Source organism: Bos mutus, chromosome 20 (genome assembly GCF_027580195.1).
Source record: "Bos mutus isolate GX-2022 chromosome 20, NWIPB_WYAK_1.1, whole genome shotgun sequence".
NCBI lineage: Eukaryota > Metazoa > Chordata > Mammalia > Artiodactyla > Bovidae > Bos > Bos mutus.
In genome coordinates this window covers 15,200,257-15,225,989 of record NC_091636.1, presented here as the reverse complement: position 1 = coordinate 15,225,989, position 25,733 = coordinate 15,200,257, and the positions used below count along the sequence as shown (strand labels likewise).

General features: G+C 40.4%; 1 protein-coding gene across 1 annotated transcript in view; it reads left to right on the top strand.

Annotated features, from left to right (window-relative positions):
- ANKRD55 (ankyrin repeat domain 55) overlaps positions 1–25,733 on the top strand; it is a 116,304-nt gene that overhangs the window by 34,140 nt on the left and 56,431 nt on the right. The window contains exons 3-4 of the mRNA XM_005897452.3: positions 11,495–11,625; positions 14,672–14,781. Coding sequence (XP_005897514.1) covers positions 11,495–11,625; positions 14,672–14,781 — 241 coding nt within the window. The remainder of the gene's footprint in view (positions 1–11,494; positions 11,626–14,671; positions 14,782–25,733) is intronic.

Below are 25,733 nucleotides of genomic sequence, written 5' to 3'. Positions count from 1 at the left end.
ATTTCCAAGACTTAGAACTGAAGAAGCTGACAATGTAGAAATGTCAATGGACAGAGAGCAAAAAAGCCCCCAACAAAAGCCTGCCCTCTAGTCAAAGAACCAAGAAAGGGATCACATAGCAAGACAGAAAACAAAATTTTAGACAATAATGAGTCTACTCCACCAAACACTCCCACCAACCTCAACCCCATTCATTCTAGCAAAGACCAAGCTGGGAGCCTGCACCTCCACCTTCACCTGGTAATGAAGTCCCCACGTTGCCAACACTGAGGCAGTGTCAGGGGATTCCTTCTTCAGAATTAGGACTCTCACCACCACCCAGTAATGAAGAGTCTTCTCCCTTAGATGTCAATTAAGGCTAAGTAAGGGACTTAGACCTCTAATCTTACCTGGCACTACTGAGGTGGTGTCCCCCCTTCATTTCCCCTCTGGAGCAGTATCAGGAAAAAACAGCTAAAATAGAGGATTTAAGCAAGACTTAGGCAGCTCATAATGCAATACTCCAAATGTCCAAGTTTCAAAGAAAATCACTTGACATACCAAGTATCAATAAGACCTCAAACTAAATGGAAAAAAACAATCAATAGATGCCAACACTGAGATGACAGATGTTAGAATTATCTGGCAAAGATTTTCAAGTAACCATGGAAAAATGCTTTAACAAGCAATTACAAGTATGCTTGAAACAAACAAACAAACAAAAAATAGAAAGGCTCAGCAAAGAAATAACAGATATAAAGAAGAATCAAATGGAAAATTTTTAAACTGAAAAATACAATAATTACAATTAAAAAGTTAATGGCTAAGCTCAGCAGCAGAATGAGGAAGCAGAGGAAAGGATCAGTGAAGTTGAAAATAGAACAATAGCAATGAGGCAATCTGAACAACTGAAAGAAAAAAGAGTTAAAAGATGAAGAGGAAGACTAAGAAGAAGAAAGAGGAAGAGAAGAAAAACAAAAAGGAGGAGGAGAGGAAGAGGTGGCAGCCTCAAGGACCTATAGAACTATAACAAAGAATTTATCATTGGTTTCTCTATCCTAGTATTTCTGGGAAGTAATTAATCCTTTTTAACCAGTTGACTTGTCCTAAGAGGAGCTTAGAATTCCCTTATCATGACAAAAAAATGTTTTGTAAAGTGTATGGTTGCTCCCTAATTTATCCATGGTAGTTTTTTCATTCATTTGTTTTTTAAAGAAGAATTACTTATACATCTGCTTTGGGGTTAGAAGTTGGAAATGAGAGAAAATAGAGAAAACCAATGAACCAAGAAACTAATTCTTTGAAGAGGTCAATAAAGCTTATAAACCTCTACCAATAAGGACAAAAAAGAAAATGAAAGAGATCCAAGTTATTACTATCAGGAATAACCCTGCCAAAAAAAAAAAAAAAACAACGAATAACCCTGCAGACATTTAAAGGATAATAAGAAAATATAGCAAACAGCTCTACACATGTAATTTGACTATTTAGATGAAATGGAGCAATTCCTCAAAAAAGATAAATGACCACAGTTCGCCCAATAGGACATTATTTGAATAGTTCTATAACTATGAAGGAACTTAAATTCATAATTTTAAAATTCCCAGAAAAAGACATCATCAGGCCTAGATGATTTCACTGGAGACTTTGAGAAACTTTTAAGTAAAATTAACACCAACTCTACACAGTCTCTTTCAGAAGAGGAGGAAACTTTTCTGAGTTATGATTATGAAACTAATATTACTCTGATATCAACAAATGACAAAGATGATATAAAAAATAAACCTATAGACCAATACTCCACATGAATACAGATATAGACAGACATCCTTAGCAAAATATCAGCAAATAGGGATTTTTCTAATGGTCCAGTGGTTAAGACTCTGCACTTCCAATGCAGGGGGCACAAGTTCAATCCCTGATTGGGGAACTAAGATTCTACATGCAGTGAGGTACAGCCAAAAAATAAAAAGTAAATAAAAAATTTTAAAAACCAGCAAACAGAATCCAGTAATATATAAAAAGAATTATATACCATGACCAAATGTGGCTTGTTCTAGGAATGTAAGTCCATTTCAACCCTTGAAAATTTAGGCTTTCCTGGTGGCTCAGTAGTAAAGAATCTGCCTGCCAGTGCAGGAGACATGGGTTCGATCCCTGGTCCAAGAAGATCCCACATCCTATGGAACAACTAAGCCCATGCACCACAACTGTTGAGCCTGTGCTCTAGAGCAGCAGCAAGAGAAGCCACTGCAATGAGAAGCCAGTGCACTCCACCTAGAGAATAGCCCCCTCTTGCCACAACTGGAGAAAAGCCCATGCAGCAGTGAAGACCCAGCATAGTCAAAAATCAGTTCAGTTCAGTTGCTCAGTCGTGTCCGACTCTTTGCAACCCCATGAATCACAGCACACCAGGCCTCCCTGTTCATCACCAACTCCCGGAGTTCACTCAGACTCAAGTCCATTGAGTCAGTGATGCCATCCAGCCATCTCATCCTCTGTCATCCCCTCTCCTTCTGCCCTCTATCCCTCCCAGCATCAGAGTCTTTTCCAATGAGTCAACTCTTCACATAAGGTGGCCAAAGTACTGGAGTTTCAGCTTTAGCATCATTCCTTCCAAAGAAATCCCAGGGCTTATCTCCTTCAGAATGGACTGGTTGGATCTCCTTGCAGTCCAAGGGACTCTCAAGAGTCTTCTCCAACACCACAGTTCAAAAGCATCAATTCTTCGGCACTCAGCTTTCTTCACAGTCCAACTCTCACATCCATACATGACCACAGGAAAAACCATAGCCTTGACTAGATGGACCTTTGCTGGCAAAGTAATGTCTCTGCTTTTGAATATGCTGTCTAAGTTGGTCATAACTTTCCTTCCAAGGAGTAAGCGTCTCTTAATTTCATGGCTGCAATCACCATCTGCAGTGATTCTGGAGCCCAAAAAAATAAAGTCTGACATTGTTTCCACTGTTTCCCCATCTATTTCCCATGAAGTGATGGGACCAGATGCCATGATCTTCGTTTTCTGAATGTTGAGCTTTAAGCCAACTTTTTCACTCTCCACTTTCACTTTCATCAAGAGGCTTTTGAGTTCCTCTTCACTTTCTGCCATAAGGGTGGTGTCATCTGCATATCTGAGGTTATTGATATTTCTCCCGGCAATCTTGATTCCAGCTTGTGCTTCTTCCAGCCCAGCATTTCTCATGATGTACTCTGCATACAAGTTAAATAAGCAGGGTGACAATATACAGCCTTGATGTACTCCTTTTCCTATTTGGAACCAGTCTGTTGTTCCATGTCCAGTTCTAACTGTTACTTCCTGACCTTAAAAAAAAAAAAAAAAAAAAAACTTGAAAAATTAAGCAATGTATCATTTTAACCAGCTAAGAAGAAAACCCACGTGATCATATCAATTGATGCAGAAAAAGCATTTGACAAAATTTAGCACACATTCATTATTAAAAACTCTCAGAAAGATAGGAGTGGAGGGGATCTTCCTCAATTTGATAGATAGTATCTACAAAAAACACTAGAGCTAACATTTTACTTACTGGTGAAAGACTGAATGCTTTACCCCTGAGATGGGCAACAAAGCAAAAAAGTTCATTCTTTCTCATATTCAACATAGCCCTGGGAGTTCTAGCCAGTGCAAAAAAGCAAGAAAAGAAAAAAAAAAAAAAAAGCATACATATTGAAAAAGAAAACTGTTCCTTTCTTTGCACAACTTGATTGTCTACATAGAAAATACTAAAAAACCTATCAAAAACTCAAACTAATGAGTTGAGCAAGGTCCCAGGATACAAAATCAATATACAAAACCAAATTTATTTCTATTAATATATACTAGAATATATACTAGAAATGAACACATGGACATCAACATTAAAACCACAATACCAAGTAAAACCACTCAATAAAAAATATTTTAGGTGTGAATAAAACAAAATACAGACACCCCAAACTCAGCAATTTAAACAAGATGAAGAGACAGAGGAATAGCCAGCAGATAAAGGAACAGGATAAATGCCCACCAAACCAAACAAAAGAGGAAGAGATAGGGAATCTACCTGATAAAGAATTCCAAATAATGATAGTAAAATTGATCCAAAATCTTGAAATTAAAATGGAATCACAGATAAATAGCGTGGAGACAAGGATTGAGAAGATGCAAGAAAGGTTTAATAAGGACCTAGAAGAAATAAAAAAGAGTCAATATATAATGAATAATGCAATAAATGAAATTAAAAACACTCTGGAGGCAACAAATAGTAGAATAACAGAGGCAGAAGATAGGATTAGTGAATTAGAAGATAGAATGGTAGAAATAAATGAATCAGAGAAAATAAAAGAAAAATGAATTAAAAGAAATGAGGACAATCTCAGAGACCTCCAGGACAATATTAAACGCTACAACATTCGAATCATAGGGGTTCCAGAAGAAGAAGACAAAAAGAAAGACCATGAGAAAATACTTGAGGAGATAATAGTTGAAAACTTCCCTAAACTGGGGAAGGAAATAATCACCCAAGTCCAAGAAACCCAGAGAATCCCAAACAGGATAAACCCAAGGCGAAACACCCCAAGACACATATTAATCAAATTAACAAAGATCAAACACAAAGAACAAATATTAAAAGCAGCAAGGGAAAAACAACAAATAACACACAAGGGAATTCCCATAAGGATAACAGCTGATCTTTCAATAGAAACTCTTCAAGCCAGGAGGGAATGGCAAGACATACTTAAAATGATGAAAGAAAATAACCTACAGCCCAGATTATTGTACCCAGCAAGGATTTCATTCAAGTATGAAGGAGAAATCAAAAGCTTCTCAGACAAGCAAAAGCTGAGAGAATTCTGCACCACCAAACCAGCTCTCCAACAAATACTAAAGGATATTCTCTAGACAGGAAACACAAAAATGGTGTATAAATTGAACCCAAACAATAAAGTAAATGGCAACGGGATCATACTTATCAGTAATTACCTTAAACGTAAATGGGTTGAATGCCCCAACCAAAAAGACAAAGACTGGCTGAATGGATACAAAAACAAGACCCCTACATATGTTGTCTACAGGAGACCCACCTCAAAACAGGGGACACATACAGACTGAAAGTGAAGGGCTGGAAAAAGATATTCCATGCAAATAGGGACCAAAAGAAAGCAGGAGTAGCAATACTCATATCAGATAAAATAGACTTTAAAACAAAGGCTGTGAAAAGAGACAAAGAAGGTCACTACATAATGATCAAAGGATCAATCCAAGAAGAAGATATAACAATTATAAATATATATGCACCCAACACAGGAGCACCGGAGTATGTAAGACAAATGCTAACAAGTATGAAAGGAGAAATTAACAATAACACAATAATAGTGGGAGACTTTAATACCCCACTCACACCTATGGATAGATCAACTAAACAGAAAATTAACAAGGAAACACAAACGTTAAATGATACAATAGACCAGTTAGACCTAATTGATATCTATAGGACATTTCATCCCAAAACAATGAATTTCACCTTTTTCTCAAGCGCACATGGAACCTTCTCCAGGATAGACCACATCCTGGGCCATAAAGCTAGCCTTGGTAAATTCAAAAAATAGAAATCATTCCAAGCATCTTTTCTGACCATAATGCAGTAAGATTAGATCTCAATTACAGGAGAAAAACTATTAAAAATTCCAACATATGGAGGCTGAACAACACGCTGCTGAATAACCAACAAATCACAGAAGAAATCAAAAAGAAATCAAAATTTGCATAGAAATGAATGAAAATGAAAACACAACAACCCAAAACCTGTGGGACACAGTAAAAGCAGTCCTAAGGGGAAAGTTCATAGCAATACAGGCACACCTCAAGAAACAAGAAAAAAAGTCAAATAAATAACCTAACTCTACACCTAAAGCAACTAGAAAAGGAAAAATGAAGAACCCCAGGGTTAGTAGAAGGAAAGAAATCTTAAAAATTAGAGCAGAAATAAATGCAAAAGAAACAAAAGAGACCATAGCAAAAATCAACAAAGCCAAAAGCTGGTTCTTTGAAAGGATAAATAAAATTGACAAACCATTAGCCAGACTCATCAAGAAACAAAGGGAGAAAAATCAAATCAATAAAATTAGAAACGAAAATGGAGAGATCACAACAGACAACACAGAAATACAAAGGATCATAAGAGACAATTATCAACAATTATATGCCAATAAAATGGACAACGAGGAAGAAATGGACAAATTCTTAGAAAAGTACAACTTTCCAAAACTCGACCAGGAAGAAATAGAAAACCTTAACAGACCCATCACAAGCACAGAAATAGAAACTGTAATCAAAAATCTTCCAGCAAACAAAAGCCCAGGTCCAGACGGCTTCACAGCTGAATTCTACCAAAAATTTAGAGAAGAGCTAACACCTATCCTGCTCAAACTCTTCCAGAAAATTGCAGAGGAAGGTAAACTTCAAACTCATTCTATGAGGCCACCATCACCCTAATACCAAAACCTGACAAAGATCCCACAAAAAAAGAAAACTACAGGCCAATATCACTGATGAACATAGATGCAAAAATCCTAAACAAAATTCTAGCAATCAGAATCCAACAACACATTAAAAAGATCATACACCATGACCAAGTGGGCTTTATCCCAGGGATGCAAGGATTCTTCAATATCCATAAATCAATCAATGTAATACACCACATTAACAAATTGAAAAATAAAAACCATATGATTATCTCAATAGATGCAGAGAAAGCCTTTGACAAAATTCAACACCCATTTATGATAAAAACTCTCCAGAAAGCAGGAATAGAAGGAACATACCTCAACATAATAAAAGCTATATATGACAAACCCACAGCTAACATTATCCTCAATGGTGAAAAATTGAAAGCATTTCCTCTAAAGTCAGGAACAAGACAAGGGTGCCCACTTTCACCATTACTATTCAACATAGTTTTGGAAGTTTTGGCCACAGCAATCAGAGCAGAAAAAGAAATAAAAGGAATCCAAATTGGAAAAAGAAGAAGTAAAACTCTCACTATTTGCAGATGACACGATCCTCTACATAGAAAACCCTAAAGACTCCACCAGAAAATTACTAGAACTAATCAATGATTATAGTAAAGTTGCAGGATATAAAATCAACACACAGAAATCCCTTGCATTCCTATACACTAATAATGAGAAAACAGAAAGAGAAATTAAGGAAACAATTCCATTCACCATTGCAACGAAAAGAATAAAATACTTAGGAATATATCTACCTAAAGAAACTAAAGACCTATATATAGAAAAAACTAAAACACTGGTGAAAGAAATCAAAGAGGATACTAATAGATGGAGAAATATACCATGTTCATGGATTGGAAGAATCAATATAGTGAAAATGAGTATACTACCCAAAGCAATTTATAGATTCAATGCAATCCCTATCAAACTACCAACAGTATTCTTCACAGAGCTAGAACAAATAATTTCACAATTTGTATGGAAATACAAAAACCTCGAATAGCCAAAGCGATCTTGAGAAAGAAAAAAATGGAACTGGAGGAATCAACCTACCTGACTTCAGGCTCTACTACAAAGCCACAGTTATCAAGACAGTATGGTACTGGCACAAAGACAGAAATATAGATCAATGGAACAAAATAGAAAGCCCAGAGATAAATCCATGCACATATGGACACCTCATCTTTGACAAAGGAGGCAAGAATATACAATGGATTAAAGACAATCTCTTTAACAAGTGGTGCTGGGAAATCTGGTCAACCACTTGTAAAAGAATGAAACTAGAACACTTTCTAACACCATACACAAAAATAAACTCAAAATGGATTAAAGATCTCAACGTAAGACCAGAAACTATAAAACTCCTAGAGGAGAACATAGGCAAAACACTCTCTGACATACATCACAGCAGGATCCTCTATGACCCACCTCCCAGAATATTGGAAATAAAAGCAAAAATAAACAAATGGGACCTAATTAAACTTAAAAGCTTCTGCACATCAAAGGAAACTATTAGCAAGGTGAAAAGACAGCCTTCAGAATGGGAGAAAATAATAGCAAATGAAGCAACTGACAAACAACTAATCTCAAAAATATACAAGCAACTCCTACAGCTCAACTCCAGAAAAATAAATGACCCAATCAAAAAATGGGCCAAAGAACTAAATAGACATTTCTCCAAAGAAGACATACAGATGGCTAACAAACACATGAAAAGATGCTCAACATCACTCATTATCAGAGAAATGCAAATCAAAACCACTATGAGGTACCATTTCACACCAGTCAGAATGGCTGTGATCCAAAAGTCTACAAATAATAAATGCTGGAGAGGGTGTGGAGAAAAGGGAACCCTCTTACACTGTTGGTGGGAATGCAAACTAGTACAGCCACTATGGAGAACAGTGTGGAGATTCCTTAAAAACTGGAAATAGAACTGCCTTATGATCCAGCAATCCCACTGCTGGGCATACACACTGAGGAAACCAGAAGGGAAAGAGACACGTGCACCCCAATGTTCATCGCAGCACTGTTTATAATAGCCAGGACATGGAAGCAACCTAGATGTCCATCAGCAGATGAATGGATAAGAAAGCTGTGGTACATATACACAATGGAGTATTACTCAGCCATTAAAAAGAATACATTTGAATCAGTTCTAATGAGGTGGATGAAACTGGAGCCTATTATACAGAGTGAAGTAAGCCAGATGGACAAACACCAATACAGTATACTAACGCATATATATGGAATTTAGAAAGATGGTAAATGATAACCCTGTATACGAGACAGCAAAAGAGACACTGACGTATAGAACAGTCTTATGGACTTTGTGGGAGAGGGAGAGGGTGGGAAGATTTGGGAGAATGGCATTGAAACATGTAAAATATCATGTATGAAACGAGATGCCAGTCCAGGTTCAATGCACGATACTGGATGCTTGGGGCTAGTGCACTGGGACGACCCAGAGGGATGGTATGGGGAGGGAGGAGGAGGAGGAGGGTTCAGGATGGGGAAACAAAAAAATTTAAAAAATTAAAAAAATAAAAGAAAAAAAAAAAAGAAAAAAAAAAAAACAAAATACATTCAAGACTTACGTACTCTAAACTATAAAATGCTTATGAAAGAAATTAAAGATCTAAAATAAATGGAGAGATCATGTTCATGGATTAGAAGATTCAATATAGTAAACATGAAATGCTCCCCAAATTCATATACAAGTTTAATGCAATTTCTATCAAACTCAAGTAAGACATCTTTTGTGGATATAGACAAAATTATCTAAAATTTATATAGAAAGCAAAGAAACTAAGAGAGTTAAAACAATTTTGAAAAAGAAGAATGAAGTAGGGGAGTATTCAGTTCAGTCGCTCAGTTGTGTCTGACTCTTTGCGACCCCATGGACTGCAGCACGCCAGGCTTCCCTGTCCATCACCAACTCCTGGAGCTTACTCAGACTCATGTCCATTGAGTCGGTGATGCCATCCAACCATCTCATCTTCTGTCGTCCCCTTCTCCTCCTGCCCTCAATCTTTCCCAGCATCAGAGTATTTTCAAATAAGTCAGTTCTTTGCATCAGGTGGCCAAAGCTTTGGAGTTTCAGCTTCAGTATCAGTCCTTCCAATGAACACCCAGGACTGATCTCCTTTAGAATGGACTGGTTGGATCTCCTTTCAGTCCAAGGGATGCTCAAGAGTCTTCTCCAACACCACAGTTCAAAGGCATCAATTCTTCGGTGCTCAGCTTTCTTTATAGTCCAACTCTCTCATCCATACATGACCACTGGAAAAACCTTGTCTTTGACTAGACGGACCTTTGTTGGAGAAGTAATGTCTCTGCTTTTTAATATGCTGCCTAGGTTCATCATAACTTTTCTTCCAAGGAGCGAGCATCTTTTAATTTCGTGACTTCAGTCACCATCTGCAGTGATTTTGTATCACTAATCACCTCCAATAAGTGTGTGCTGTACCTGTCTGCCTAGTTGGCATTGCTTTCTAAAGATACTTCCAGATTCTGCATTGTTCAAACCAACTCAGGTTTAACCCTGCCTGTTATGTCCCAAATTATGCTGATTCCCAAGGTAGTAATAAACAAACTTTATCATCTGCACAAAATGTTTTAATCAAGCAATTACAGCAAGATTACAAAAGATTTAATAGGGTCTAAAAATACATAATTTATATTAGGCTGGCTAAAAAGTTCCTTCAGTTTTTAAATAAAAACTCTCTTATGTATTTTCTGCTGACTAATTCCAGACACTTTTCATCAAGTGCTGTTTTCAGTCGGTCTATCTGAGAGCAATAGAAAGTGAAAGTCAAGTCATTCAGTCATGTCCAACTCTTTGCAACCCCATGGAATGTAGCCTACCAGGCTCCTCAGTCCATGGAATTTTCCAGGCAAGAGTACTGGAGTGGGTTGCCATTTCCTTCTCCAGGAGATCTTGCCGACCCAGGGATCAAACCCAGATCTCCCATATTGCAGGCAGACACTTTACCATCTGAGCCACCAGGGAAGCCCTGGGAGCATTAGTTGGAATTAATTGTTTGGTTTTTCCAGGAGCTCATAATAGAGGACGTCCTTCCTATCCCACCGTATACATGTCACCTTCTTTGGATGAAGACTGGCCTGTGGTGTGGTTGGTGGTGGTTCATTTCACTTGTCCCATAATCTTTTATGTTCCCACATTATTGTACAGAATCCACTTGTCATTACCCATCACAATTTGCTTCAAAAACAAAATGTTTTTGTTATGTTTAAGTAGAGAATCACATGCAGAAATATGGTCAAAAGTGTTTTTTTTGCTTAACTTATGTGGAATCCAAACATCATAGTGATTAACATAACCAAGCAGGTGCAAATGATTTTCCATACTTGATTTGGATATTTTGATATATCAGCTACCTTCTGTGTGGTATAATGTTGATAGTTCTCAGTTAATGTCTTGGTTTGATCGTTATCAGCTTCAACTGGTCTACCCAACTGTGGAACATCATACAGCAAGAAATCTCCAGCATGAAACTTCACAAAATACTTTTGACATGTTTGATCAGTCACAGCACCTTTCCCATACACTGCACAAATCTTTTTTTGAGTTTCAGTTGCGCTTTTATCTTTGTTGAAATAATAAAGCATAATATGCTGAAAATGTTTTTTTCTTCCATCTTCAATATTAAAATAGCTACAAAAATTCACCAATTTTGATAATTTTTTTAAATGCACGCTGATGTGACAGCTATCACAGTACAACCAAACAATTTGTTTAGAATGAAGTTAGAAACAAGTAAGCACTACTAGAGACAGCTTATAGAAAAAAAAAAAAAAACTTTTGGCCAACCCAATATAAATGCAGCAAGAATCATCATCTCTCTTCAACTCAACAGCTGAATTTGTGTTGAGGGTAGTTCATCTGCAAAGAGCATAATAAATGAACAGGCAAATAAAGTTGACTCATAAATTTCACAAGCCAAACATTTTTAAAAGCTGTTGAAATGTCTCATTCCAGGATGTACACCCTTAATGCATGCGGTTTCTGGACGTCAAGTGGACACAGTGAAGCTGCTGTTGAAGATGGGAGCCAATATTAACACACAGGACGCTTACGGCCGCACGAGTCTCTGCCTGGCAACCTATCTGGTACCAACTGTATCTGTGGCGGGTGTGAAGGAGTGGGGTGGACTAGATGTGTTGTTACGGGGCCCCCACTTGCAGAAGAGTGATCTTCAATTTGTGCAGCTGGTCAATAGAAATAGAAGTTAAGAAATTTTGCCTTAATCATCTCCAGCATTTATATAATCACTTAGAATTGGTAACATGGATTTAAGTCATTTTGGATCTTCCTAATAAGCCTCTAGGAGCTTCCCTGGTGGCTCAGTGGTAAAAAAAAAAAAAAAAAAATCCGCCTGTCAATGCAGGAGATGCAGGATCGATCCATGGGTAGGGAAGATCCCCTGGAGAAGCAAATGGCAACCCACTCCAGTATTCTTGCCTAGAGAATCCCATGGACAGAGGAGCCTGACAGGTGACAGGCTATAGTCCATGGGGTTGCAAAAGAGTCAGACGTGACTAAGCAACTAAACAACGACAACAAGCAAACAGAATACACTGAAATCAAGGCACACATCTTCTAAAATTCAAAATTTCACATTTCTTGGGCTAGATAGCCACTTAAGAGACAGGGAAGAAGTTCTCTAGATCACGGTGAGGTGAGCAGTGAGCTTAGCGAGTTGCCACCGTTGCATACTACTCTTTCTGGGAACGCATTCTACAGGGTTGCATAGGATAGTATGCCTGCATGACAGCACGGCATTATCCTCTACTGTTGACACCACCTCTGTTGGAAGCCCAAGGCAGGGCCCCTCACTGGCTCTTCTGAGTTTCCCTGGAGGTGAGAATAGACAGCGTCTTAGCGATTACACTGTGAAGCCCGCCACTCTCTCTGGCAATGTTTGAATTAAAGTATTAAAGAGAAATTTGACAAAGGGAACATTCAGAAATTGTCTCAGTCACAGAGTCAAACTCAATATACAAATAAACTTACCATAGAGGTGTAGTCCTAGGCAAATTTCTTCACCTCTTTACACCTCTTTCCTCATTTGTAAAATGTAGTAAAAATAATACCCTAAGTTGGTCACAACTGAAGGAGAACCACATGCAGTCACCCAGCACATAGTAGTACAAAACCCAGTTTTTTGGTTCTAAATAATGACCGTGAGATTCAGATGTAGTCAATAGTTCTCTGATTTCTTTTCTGAGGAAGAAAAAAAGAAAACCACATACATAGTTCCACGGACTGTTGCAAAATGATAAAAATGCTTAAAATCCTCCTCCATCAGAAGATTTGTTTTTCAAAAGCTATAAAACTTTGGCAACTCTAAAATTTGGCAACCCTGAAATTTGTCCAGTATGCTTTTCTTTTGGTCTCCTGCTCATGTTTTTCCTTTTAATCAGAGAACTTGATGATTTAGGCATTAGGAATTAAAACCAGATTTAATATCTTAGTAAACTATGACTCAAGACTGAAAACTATTTGCCTCTATTTAACACTCAGATATTATTGGTCAGGTCTACAAAGCCATATTCAATCTTAGAACCTATGAATTTTACTGTGTTTTGTTGAAAGTTTTTTTTCTAGACTTTTCAGAACTGAAAGGTCTTATCATTAGCTTTCTTTCTTTTCCATGCATTTAGTAACATTTTTATTACTACCAGTATTGCAAGGGAAAATATTCAGTAATCTTTCTCTTGTTACTGGGTAATCTTGAGGCTTAACTATACAAGAATGGAATAAAGCAGGGAAAGAAATAGAGTTTTATTATATTATTATTCATAATCATAACTGAATTTACTTATAAGCTTATTCATTATTAGGTGAGAAACCCAAGTGATTCTGGATGAATGTTGGAGGTAGTCTCCTTGGCATGTGAGCCAAGCTCAGTTATCAGCAGGGTTGGGACAGTTACTTAAAGTATTAATGAACAGAAAGGAAGGACTAGCCTGCAGTTATATTTTCCCTTTGAAATCAGAGGGAGAGTGGAGAAATGACCCAATTTTAAGTGCTAACCAAGGAGGAGTCAAGCATCAAGATGTGGCAATATCAGGTCTCAATCCGGTGAATTTGTAGGCAACAGAGAGTTCACAGGAGAGGTCTTGGGGAATTCAGAGGTGGATAAAACAACATTGGGAACACATAAGAGGGTGCTGGTAATAGATCCATATTCGAGAGCAGAAAGGGCAGTCAGTGGCTGACAGGGCCCGAGCCATTGGAGTAGAGCTCAGTTTAGAATTCTAGGGATCAGAAAAGAGACTGACTAGAGTAACAAAGATATTATCTTTGGGGTTTCTAGAAAGAGAACTTGGAAAAGAGGATGAAGGGCCATATTTCAGATATAGGTGAACTGAGGCATAGAGTGAAGTCTGGGACATAAAGACTTAGGGACTTCTGTAGTGGTCCAGTGGTTAAGAATCCTCCTGCCAAATCAGGGGACACAGATTCAATCCCTGGTATGGGAAGATTCCACGTGCTGATGGGCAACTAAGCCCATGCACCACAACTGCTGAGTCCAAGCTCCACCACTGCTGAAGCCCTCCCACTCTGGACCCCATGCTCCACAGCAAGAGAAGCCACCTCACTGAGAAGCCTGCACACTGTAGCTAGAGAGTAGCCCCACTCGCTGCAACTAGAGAAGCCCTTGTGCAGCAACAGAGACCCAGGGAAGCCAAAAATAAATACATTAAATTAAATAATGACATAGGAGCCCAGTTTTGAAATCGGACAATGGCATCCAGTTTTGGAATTAGCATGATTTGAAGTTAAGCCCAAAAGGGTCTAGAGTTGACTAATCATCCTCATCACTTGCCACCTTTGCCTCTGGAAACTGAGTATAAAAGGGGAATGAATCTCAGCGAGTGGCCCTAGAATTGGGGAGACAGAGGCAGAAGACTCTAGGGTCCATCTGCCCCAGACGTCCTCCAGAAAACTCAAGAATCCACACCTCAAGACCTTCAGTCCTCTGCTGTCTGAATGGGAGGTATGGGCCTTAACCAACCACTTCAGGTCAAATAGAATATGTTTTTAGCCAAACCAAAAGAAGAGAGGGAAAGAAAACTGGAGAAAGTTTGTTGGACTCTGTTACTATGTCATGCCGGATTGTGTTATATAACATTGCTTTTGCTCTTCCAGGGATGGCTGGAAGGCTGTGTGAGTCTACTCAGAAATGGTGCCAAGCACAATATCCCAGATAAAAATGGCCGTCTGCCACTGCACGCTGCCACCGCTGAGCCTGACGTGAGGTACGTCTGTAGCCAGGTTCACACGACGTTCAAACTGGGATGCATCCAAGTTGGATTAGAGGCTCACCTAATCCAACCCTTGTAGCAAATAAAAACAAAATCTATCCATTTCTTTGGCATTTGCAGCACACAGGACCACATCTCAGTGAATCAAAATAGCCTGGAATAATCTCAACTCTAATATCACTCTCAATTTGACTTTGATAAAACCCTTTTCTCCTAGTCTCTGATTTAATAAGAAATGCTATGTGTCACCATCTGAATTTGTATATTCATTCACTCAGTCAGCCAATGATTAATTCAATATTTATTGCATGCTTAGAGTGATTATTATGGACCAAGCATTGCTCTAGGCCCTAGATTCCCACTTGAGCAAGACAGTGGCTCTGACTTCACAGATCTTACTTTTGGGTGAAGGAGTTAAGTGACACACTAGCAAACAAATAAATAGTATAATTTCAAGTAGTGATGAGGGCTATGATGGAAATCAAACAAGGTAAGAGAACATTACTGCCTGAACTCAGAGTCATGCCAACATTTAAGGGCGGTGTCAGCTACAAATTGGCACTTGTCACTGGCACTTGCCATCTATCTCTGGGTATTTCCCAACTGGCACTAGTGATAAAGAATCCACCTGCCAATGTAGGAGATGCAAAAGATGAGGGTTTTATCCCTAGGTCAGGAATATCCCCTGGAGTAGGAAATGGCAACTCGCTTCAGTATTCTTGCCTAGAAAATTCCATGGACAGAGGAGCCTGGTGGGCTACAATCCATGGGGTCACAAAGAGTTGGACATGACTGAGTAACTGAGCACACATCTACCTCTATAAAGATTAAATCATGTGCTGCTATAGCTGCTGATTTTCAAATCCCAACCCCACCCCTCTCCCACCCACCCCTTACCTCCCCACAACCAGGAAAGGAGTTCAGGAGTCCAGAGCAGAAATGAGACATGTTGTGCTCAGGGGAAAACTGGCAGAACAGGTCTTCAGATGGTTAGATATTTTCAGGAGCCAATGTTATGAGCCCAGTTCTTATATCTTCTCATATCTAGAAAAGCACTAAAATCCTCCATGGCGATGACTGCTCCTTGTGACTAGCAAAAGCTTCATGAGACTGGAATAAACCTTCTGGAAAAATGAGCACTGGACTGCATATATTCCCCCCTCCCCAAAATCTTGTATATACGCTGACCTTCCCTGCTTCTTTTCTGGAGTAGTTTCTCAGAGCTACCTGAGTTCTCCCCAGCTGCAGTCCTCATTTGGCCCCCAAATAAAACTTAATTCACAAGTCTCATGTTGTGCATTTTTTTAAGTTAACAGCTGGAAGGAGGCAAAGATCCAGCAAAGGAGACTGAGAGGGCAGGGGGGAACCAGTGGGTTAGCAGGAAAACCAGGAGTGTGTGATCCTGGAGGCCATGCAAAGGAAAGTCCTCACATAGTTACTTTCTTGTAAGATGATTGTGCAACAAAGGAAAAAGCTTTGCCGGACAGTCCTCTGTACTGAGTGGCCTGGATCCCCAATCTTTCAAAAGCCCCTCCTAGCAGCTTGATAACAAAGTTTCCCAGTATGGAATCAGCAACACTCCAGGCAGTTCCTGAACCTTTGCTGACAGAGCAGATCTCTGACAGGAATTTCATATCCCAGAGCTAGGCAGTAGGCCAGCATCGCAGGGGCTGCCTTCTGCTGTCTCCTCCACACCCTGTGTCCAGAAGTAAATTGAAGCCTGTGGGGGTTGAGGAGACCAAGGCCCCTTCCAGGTTGAGAGGTGACAGGGTTTCTTCATTTCAGTCTGGTTTACACTAAAGTAAGAGGACTTGGGAAATTCCAGGACTATTCCCAACCAAGTCTTGCCTCTTATTATCATTGGATCATATCCAGCAATAATAAAAAACTAAGATTTACTCAAAGCCCAACAAAACAAGGAAGTTTAGAGAAGAAACAGCAAGGCCAGAGCTAACAATCTGTGGACATCAGAAAAAGATGACTACCTTTTGATGAAAAAAGAATGACTTTACCAGACAACCCACAAAAATATTTAGTCACAAAAAAACTGTTTTCCCAAGAGTGTGTGTGTTAATCACATCTGCAACCCCGTGGACTGTAGACTGCCAGGCTCCTCTGTCAATGGGATTTTTCAGGCAAGAATACTGGATTGTGTAGCCATTCCCTTCTCCAGGGGATATTTCCCAAGCAGGGATCGAACCCCGGGTCTCCTGCATTGCAAGCAGATTCTTTACCATCTGAGCCATCATTTTAAAGACTACTCTGCATTGCTTTACTCCACTTAGGTGCCTTTTACCTATCTCACTCAGAGCAGTCATTTCAAAATCTACATAACTAATTTTGGAAAATGAACACCTGCTTTAGTTATGGTAATCATAGCTGTTGTAAAAAATAAAACCCAAGTCTTCAGTATATATATATATATATTTTTTTTTTTTTTTTGGCTGTGCTGGGTCTCTATTGTTGCACATTAACTTTCTGTAGTTGAGGTGAGCAGGGACTACACTCTAGTTGCGGTTCAGGGCTTGTTATCATAGTGGTTCCTCTTGTTTCGGAGGATAAGCTCTAAGGTATAGGCTCAGTAGTTGTGGCTCATGGGCTTAGTTGCTCTGTGATATGTGGAATGTTCCTGGACCAGAGATCGAACCCATGTCCCCTGCTTTGGCAGGTGGATTCTTAACCGCTAGACCACCAGGGAAAGGGAAAGTGAAAGTGTTGGTGGCTCAGTTGTGTCCAATTCTTTTTTTTTTTTTTTAAACTTTATATAATTGTATTAGTTTTGCCAAATATCAAAATGAATCCGCCACAGGTATACATGTGTTCCCCATCCTAGATGGGGTCCAATTCTTTGCAACCCCATGGACTGTAGCCCACCAGGCTCCTCTGTCCATGGAATTCTCCAGGCAAGCATACTGGAGTGGGTTGCCATTTCCTACTCCGGGGGATCTTCCTGACCCAGGGATTGAACCTGGGTCTCCTACATTATAGGCAGATTCTTTACCATCTGAGCCACCATAGAAGCCTTGCTGCTGCTGCTGCTAAGTCGCTCAGTCGTGTCCGACTCTGTACGACCCCATAGACGGAAGCCAACCAGGCTCCCCCATCCCTGGGATTCTCCAGGCAAGAACACTGGAGTGGGTTGCCATTTCCTTCTCCAATGCATGAAAGTAAAAAGTGAAAGCATTTTAACATAATATAAGTTTATTCCAATGTAGGTTTCCTGGACTAGGAGCAGGGGAGGTGGCTCCCCTCCACAGATGATTCAGAGATGCCAGCTTGTGGCTTCATTATTTCCTAGGATCACAGAATCCTTTTGTTCAGCCTGCAGACAGGGTAAGAGGAGAGTAGACAAGCCTCACTTATTTCTTTAAAATCTCAGCCTGTAAATGACACAGTTCACTTCTGCTCACATTCCATTAATAAGGATGAGTCATTCGGCCAGAAGGAGCACTAGGGAACATAGTCCCTGACCAAGAAAGAATCCACATCCTGGCAATGACTCCAATCCAAGAAAGGGGGACAAGAATTTTGGTGTGAAGCTGGCTGTGCCATTAAACTATTGCACCTGATGCGTGAACTAAGCCTTTGCATCAAAATCCTCAATTTGGTCAATAGAGTAGGCTTATCATCTGAAATCACTGCAATAATATATTCAAAAACAATCTAAGCATACTTCCTCTTTTGTGGATTTGTCAGACTAGTTCTTATTATGACTCTAGACTCTCTAGGACTTACATTACATCACTGTAATTGGGAGAACACAGAGCTGTGGTTTCCCCTTCTCATGAAACTGTCCCAAATGACCCAGTCACCACCTTTGGAAGAGCTGAAGCCAAAAAAATAAAATTTTCTTTGTACTAATGATATAGTTTTATTGTCCTAGATGGACAGTTTGCTGATTCTGGAAGATAAAATCTGCTTTAATTATGGTAATGCTAGCTGCTGTAAGTAGTAAAACCCAAAGGGTAAGATTAAATGTTCCAAAACCAAAATTAGCATTTCTGATAAATGTTATCCAAAAATGAATTGGGTTAAACCTTAACAACTATTGAGAGAAGAAAATTATACAATGTAAGAGTTGTGAATTAAGTTTTATTTGGGGCAAAATGAGGACTATAGCCCAGGAGATAGCATTTCAGATAGCTCTGAGAAACTACTGCAAAGAGGTAGAGGGAAGGTCAGTGTCTATGTGATTTTGGTGAAGGGGGAGTACATACATTAACCACGTATTTTTGTAGAAGGTTACTGCAAGTCACGAGAAGCAGTTGTTATCCTGAAAGATTTTAGTGCTTTTCTAGATATGAAGAGATGTAAGAATTGGGCTCATAAAACCTTCTTCTGAAAATATCTAACTCCATGCAGGCCTATTCTGCCAGTTTTTTTTCCCCAGAGCACGGGGTGGCTCATTCCTGATCTCCACCCTGAACCCCTTTCAGGGGGTTAAGTCAGCAATCTCAGCAGTTTGGACTGAATCTTTGTAGAGGAAGATGGCAAGGGCCAACCTTTAGTTTTGTACAACCGATATAACAAATCAGCTGACTTTGTTACCTAGAGAACATTTCAAAACTAGCTTGATTGAAAGGATTTCTTATGGAATTACATTGCTTAAAACTAGATACTTTTATCATTGTTTTATTGAGAAATCTTATGGCTGTGGAAGAGTTTGATAACATCTGCTTTAAATGTTTCAAGGCAACACTAACCAAGCCAAAGAACTTGGGCTTGAACATAGCCCAAGAACATAGCCCATTTATGTGTCTGCTTGAACTCAGAATCACTTTCTAAGAAAAAATCTTAGTCTGCCTTACAGGCACTTTTTAATTCTAAAATAATAATGCAGAAGGGAGTGACCTTCCATTAAGTCATATAAATCTGTTAACTATTTAATTTTCTAAATGGATACAACTTTAGGCCAGCTTGTCTGACCATTGAAGCATAGAGGTCTATAGTTATAACAAGCATGATGATGACAAGCAACACTGATTATTTATCATGTTCTGAGCAAAATTCTGAGGACTTTCTATGTGCTATCTCATCTAACCTTTACCACACCTCTGCTGCTGCTGCTAAGTCGCTTCAGTCATGTCTGACTCTGTGCGACCCCATAGATGGCAACCTACCAGGCTCCCCCGTCCCTGGGATTCTCCAGGCAAGAACACTGGAGTGGGTTGCCATTTCCTTCTCCAATGCATGAAAGTGAAAAGTGAAAGTGAAGTCGCTCAGTCGTGTCCGACTCTTAACAACCCCATGGACTGCAGCCTACCAGGCTCCTCCGTCCATGGGATTTCCAGGCAAGAGTACTGGAGTGGGGTGCCATTGCCTTCTCCGTTACCACACCTCTATGTGGTAGGTAATATTTCTATCCCCATTTTACAGAGAAAACTAAGGCATCAAGAAGACAACGAATTGCCTAATGCTTGTGTGAAGATAAGTAACCTGCCAACGGGTCTGCTGTGCTCCTGGAGTCCACTGCTGTGGATCCTGTTGAATTCATTTTAATGGCCACACTTTGTCATTAAGCCCTCAGTCTACCCTGAGAGGCCTTATGCGAAATAGTCTTATGGGACTTCCCTGGTAGTCCAGTAAATAAGATTCCGCTCTTCCAGTGCAGGAGACACAGGTTCAACCCTTGGTCCAAGAAGTTCTGCATACCATGTAGTCAAAACAAAAAAAGAAACAGCCTTACAGAACTCCTTATTGTCTGACTGTCAGGAAATATTTTGTTCTGTGTCCAAAAACAATCTTTTCAGAAAAACCACACAAGAAAAATTTCTACTAAAGGAGGAATTCCTGTGCTTCTTCCAATGAATTATTTTTACTATGTGGACACTGTGACTTACGATCAGGTTTCTCTCTTTATATATTTAGAAAACTCAAAACCCAATTTGTGTCTCACCTCTGGCATGCACATAGGACCATAATTATGTGTGCTCTATCCTGCCCTCGTTTTCTCTCTGCCTACTTTCCTCTTGTGATCTTGTCTTACTATATGTATCTGAAAACCACCTAAAATCCTTTTTTTGGATGGAGGTAAAGGGTGGGCAGGAGTGCCAGCCCAGGCGTCAGACTGGCTGAGGATGAATCTGGCTCCATCTCTTATAGACACGATTATCTTGGGCAAGTTAACATATTAAGGTCCAGCTTCCTGTTTTAGAAAGTAGGAGTAATACAGTACTTACCTCCTAGGTAAGGAGGCAGAGGTAAACGAGAAAATATGTGAGAAAGCACTGAACAGCATCAACTGTCAGTGTTCACTGAGCGTTAGCGATGATGATGAGAGTGAGGATATTGATGATGATGAAAGACAGAAATAAAAAGGTGCAATTGATCAGCACTAAAGAATGAAACCCCGATACCGCCACTTACCAGCCTTCACCCTGGCCTTTTCCACCTTAGCACACACAGGTCCACAAAAAATACAACCACACAGGTACATGTACACACAGTCCTGTACTCACTGACAGGAGCACACGTTTCCGGTGAATTCATCAGGGTATGAACAGCACTCCCGTTTGTTTTAACCTTGGGACGTAGAGCATTGCAAGATTTTAGAACCCAGTGGACATTAAACTCAACCATTAGCTCCTCTGGAACTCCCTTCTCTGCCTTTGTCAGTGTACATACATGTATATTTTCCCTCTAATCATAAGCATATGTGCTGGCCACATTGTGGACTTGTACTCAGGCACTCAGACTCCTTTTAAAATCTACTCACCCCTAGATTTCCAAACAGCACACACTCCTTCCACTCGGTGCTTGCTGGAGACTATTTAGGGTGAAGTCTCAAACTGAAGCAGCTTGTAAACTAGCCAAGGGGACACTTCAATTAGCCCTTTGCCTCCAGAGAGATTTTGGTTCTCTGATGGAAACAACTCGCTAGCAAACCAACCAGTCAATGTGCAGCCTTAGCCAAGCGATAGTTCAGTGGGGAGTCTAAGCTCCTGCAGGGAGGAAGGACCTATAATTAAGAACACGAGGGCACGCTGGATGGACAAAAGCAAAGGAGCACAAGTTTCATCTCATGAGTTCCCTTCCTGCTTTGAATACTCCACTCCTCAGCAGGTCTGAATTTTCTCCCTTTCAGCTCCCCATGGCTCTTCTTGCTTCCTTGGCTAGGACATTCAGAGGGCGCCGATGTGAAAGAAGGGGCATGATCATTAACAAAGCTGCAAAGAGCATGCAGTTCTGTTTGTACAATGTTGTGCATGCTAGAGTTGGAAGGCAAGCATCGATTTCCTCTGAAAGCAGTCACAGGGCTCTCTGAAAGTCATTTTCATCATCTCCATGGTTACCAGCATTTTTTTTTTTTTCCTTGCCAAAGTGCCGGCAGCTCTGCCTCTTTTTATTCTCTTGATTGCAGCTAGAGGGAGGAAGGAAATCATTTCTTCGGGGTCCTGCTCTCTAGTTTCGAGATGATGCATCCTAATCTGCAGTGGATATTTCATGGCAGCTTACTCCCACCACTGGGCAGATTCCGGGACAAGAGCAGACGGCAGCCTTGGGGACCCTTTTCCTCAGTCATCCCCAGGCTGAGCCAGCTTCAGGACTGTGAGACCAAGGGGCCAGCAAAACAGAGAAGCTCCAGGAGACAAGCCTCCCTTCTTTCCAGGATACTTCTAACTGAGCTCTCCCTGGCCAACAAGTCACCTCATGGCAATCAGGGGACCCCAAGATATAAGGGGTAGGACCTTTTTGTAATAAGAAATCAATCATTATATAGAATTTATTATAGTATATAAAGTCCATTCTAAGAGCCTTATGGGCATTGACTCATTTACAGTTACAACAGATCTTTAGAAAAGAGGTGTTATGTTTATTTTGCAGGTAGGAAAATGTGCGCACTGAGAGTTTCCTAACGAGTCCAAGGTCTGGCTGATTGGTGAGGGAGCAGGGGATCTCACAGAGGCAGTCTGGCCCCAGCCTCTGTGCTCTCGTCACCCCCACTCTGCCTGTCTGCTGGGACCTGGGTCTGCTGTCCTGACAGCTGGGAGGAGGTGGGCCTGATGCTGTGGCTGGAGATCTGAGAGACGGACAGAGTTTTAGCTAGTGGTAGTAGATGGACTTGGGGGTTATGGGATAAATACTCCTGGGTCAGCTTAGCACATAACAGGAGCGCTAAGAAAACAAAACTAAGAGGTCTGCAAGCCCACTGGTCATTAAGACAGATGTGGGACAAGTGTTTTGCAGACTGCCTCTGAACCACGGAACAGTATAGAAGCACCAGGCTGAAACCAGACACCTGGGTTCTGTCCAAGCTGGATAACCAAGGCAATGTGTGCTGGCCTTGGCAAGCAATATAGTGCACTGGGTCATTTGTTCTCATAAAATGGGAGAGAGAGAGAGAATACTCATCTATAAATCTGTACCAGCTTTAAGATTGATGAGTCTTAGTGACTTAGGAATCAAATGGAAGCAAGCGGAATACATTTGCATATATCACTCAGAGTCATGACAGGGAAAACATGAAATAGGGATGACTAAGAAAGTTTAATGAAAGGCTATTTGAAATTAGGGCTTCCCTAGTGACTCAGATGATAAAGAATCTGCCTGCAATGCAGGAAACCCGGGTTCGATCTTTGGGTTGGGAAGATCCCTTGGAGAAGCGAATGGTGTATTCTTGCCTGGAGAATTCCATGAACAGAGGAGCCTGGAGTGCTACAGTCCATGGGGTCACAAAGAGCTGGACACGACTGAGTGAGTAACACATTTGAAATCAACTAACAAGAGATGGTGACAATCTCCACCCCACTCTCCTCCTAACGCAGGAAAATGTTTCACCCTGAGCTCACAAGAGGTGAGGAAGGAAGCTCTTACTGGAAACTGTGTTGTAGTTGTAATTGGAGTGCAGGAGAGGGGCCACCTGGCAGGAGCCCAGGCCTTTTGTAGAGGAAAAACAGTCCTTGTCAGAAAGGGAAGTGGCTCCTCTCCTTCCTCCTGCAGGTTCTCCCACTGACCAAACCCAATGGAAGTCAGAGGGCAGGAGACCTGCATGATGACATTGTTGGAGGTCAGCCTTCAAAGCAGGAATCTGCAGGGCAGAGGCTGGATCTGAGAGGCAAACAGAAATATCCAGGATAGGGCTCACCCCGTGATCTTTGGAGGCTCACCCAGGATGTGAGAAGAGTTCTTGATCTCCCCACCCCCATTCCCATCTGGGTAGAGTTCACTTCTCCCAGTGTGATCACGCTGCTCTGGAGCAGCCCCAGAAAAGCCTGTCTCACTGCAGATGATCTCAGTCTGCTCAGGGTCAGCCAAGGATAACCAGACTGGACACAACTAACCTCCTGCTCCTTCTCACTCTCCTTCACTCAGCACTTACACCACATGTACCCTAGACATCAGACCAGGGCCATCAATGAGACACAGAGAGAGAGAGGAAGGGAAGAGAAGAGAGAACAGGGGAGGGGAGGAGAAAGGAGGAGAGAGAAAGAGAAAAAGAAAGAGAGAAAGAAAGATAATCACCAGTTACCCTCCCCTCATAAAGAAGCTGTAAAGGAAAACATAAAAAACAATGTTAACTATAATGCAATTATTTTTGTAGCATCTTCCCACCTGATGGAAGAATTCTAGAATTCAGAAAGGATATGGCACATTTATTTTATCAATATAGTAAAGTAAAAAAAAAAAATAATAATAAAGGTACAGATATATTCACTCATAAAAAAATAATAAAAATAAATATGCCATTTTCAGTCATAGCCACTGTTCCTTTAAAATCTGTATACTAGGATCTGTATACTTTAAAATCTGTATACTTTACACCTGTTGCATTATTTAACTCTCACCACCACCATCACTGTTATTATCCTTTTTACAGCAGTGAGGACCAGAAGCTCAGAAAGGTCATACAGTGGTGAAACCAGATTTAAATCACAGCATTGTCCTGGCTCCCCCAAAACAGTGATAAGACTAGATTTAACACAAGGAGCCCAGTCCGTTGCTCTGTGATGACCTAGAGGGGTGGGTGAGGGGAGGGAAGGAGACTCAAAAGGGAGGGAATATATGTATAATTATGGCTGATTTACATTGTTTTAGAGCAGAAACCAACACAACACTGTAAAAATTAAAAAAGAAAAAAAGCCAACCACCACTTAAGCTTCCTATTTATATCACCCTCACTGAAGAAGTCTATCCCCATTTAAGTACTCTTTGTAATGAATGCAGCATGATCAATCCCTCTGATCAGTATTAAGCAATTTAATACTTAGGACCTTAAGTGTAACCTAAGCTGAGCAACAATGAAAATCTGATTCAGCAGAAAGACAAGCCATTTTATTCTTCAAATAATTCTTCCAAAATAATTTCTGAATTTTTAAATTGTTTCCACATAGACAACAGTTTATTGTCTTGGTGAGTTTAGTTTGCTGTTGGGATGATCGTAACAAAGTACCACAGGCTGGGTGGCTTAAACAACAGAAATTTATTTTTTCACAGCTCTGAAGACTGGTAGTCCAACATCAAAGTGCCAATAGGTTTGGTTTCCTCTGAGACTCTCTCCTTGGCTTTCAATTACCATCCTCTTGCTGTCTCTCCAAATGGTCATTCCACTGCAAAAGTGAAGTGAAAGTGTTAGTCACTCAGTCATGTCCAATTCTTTGGGACCCTATGGACTATAGCCTGCAAGGCTGCTCTGTCCATAGGATTCTCCAGGCAAAAATACTGGAGTGGGTGGCCATTCCCTTCTCCAGAGGATCCTCCCAAGCCAGGGATCAAACCTGGGTCTCTTGCATTGCAGGCAGATTCTTTACCATCTAAGCCACCAGGGAAGCCCACCACTAATCAAATGGGATTAGGGCCCACTGGAATCATCCTTCATTTTAACTTGTATGTATGTGTGTATATGTGTGTGTTAGTTGCCCAGCTGTGTCTGACTCTTTTGAACCCGTGGACTATATGGAATTCACCAGGCGAGAGTACTGGAGTGGATTCCCATTTTCTCCTGCAGA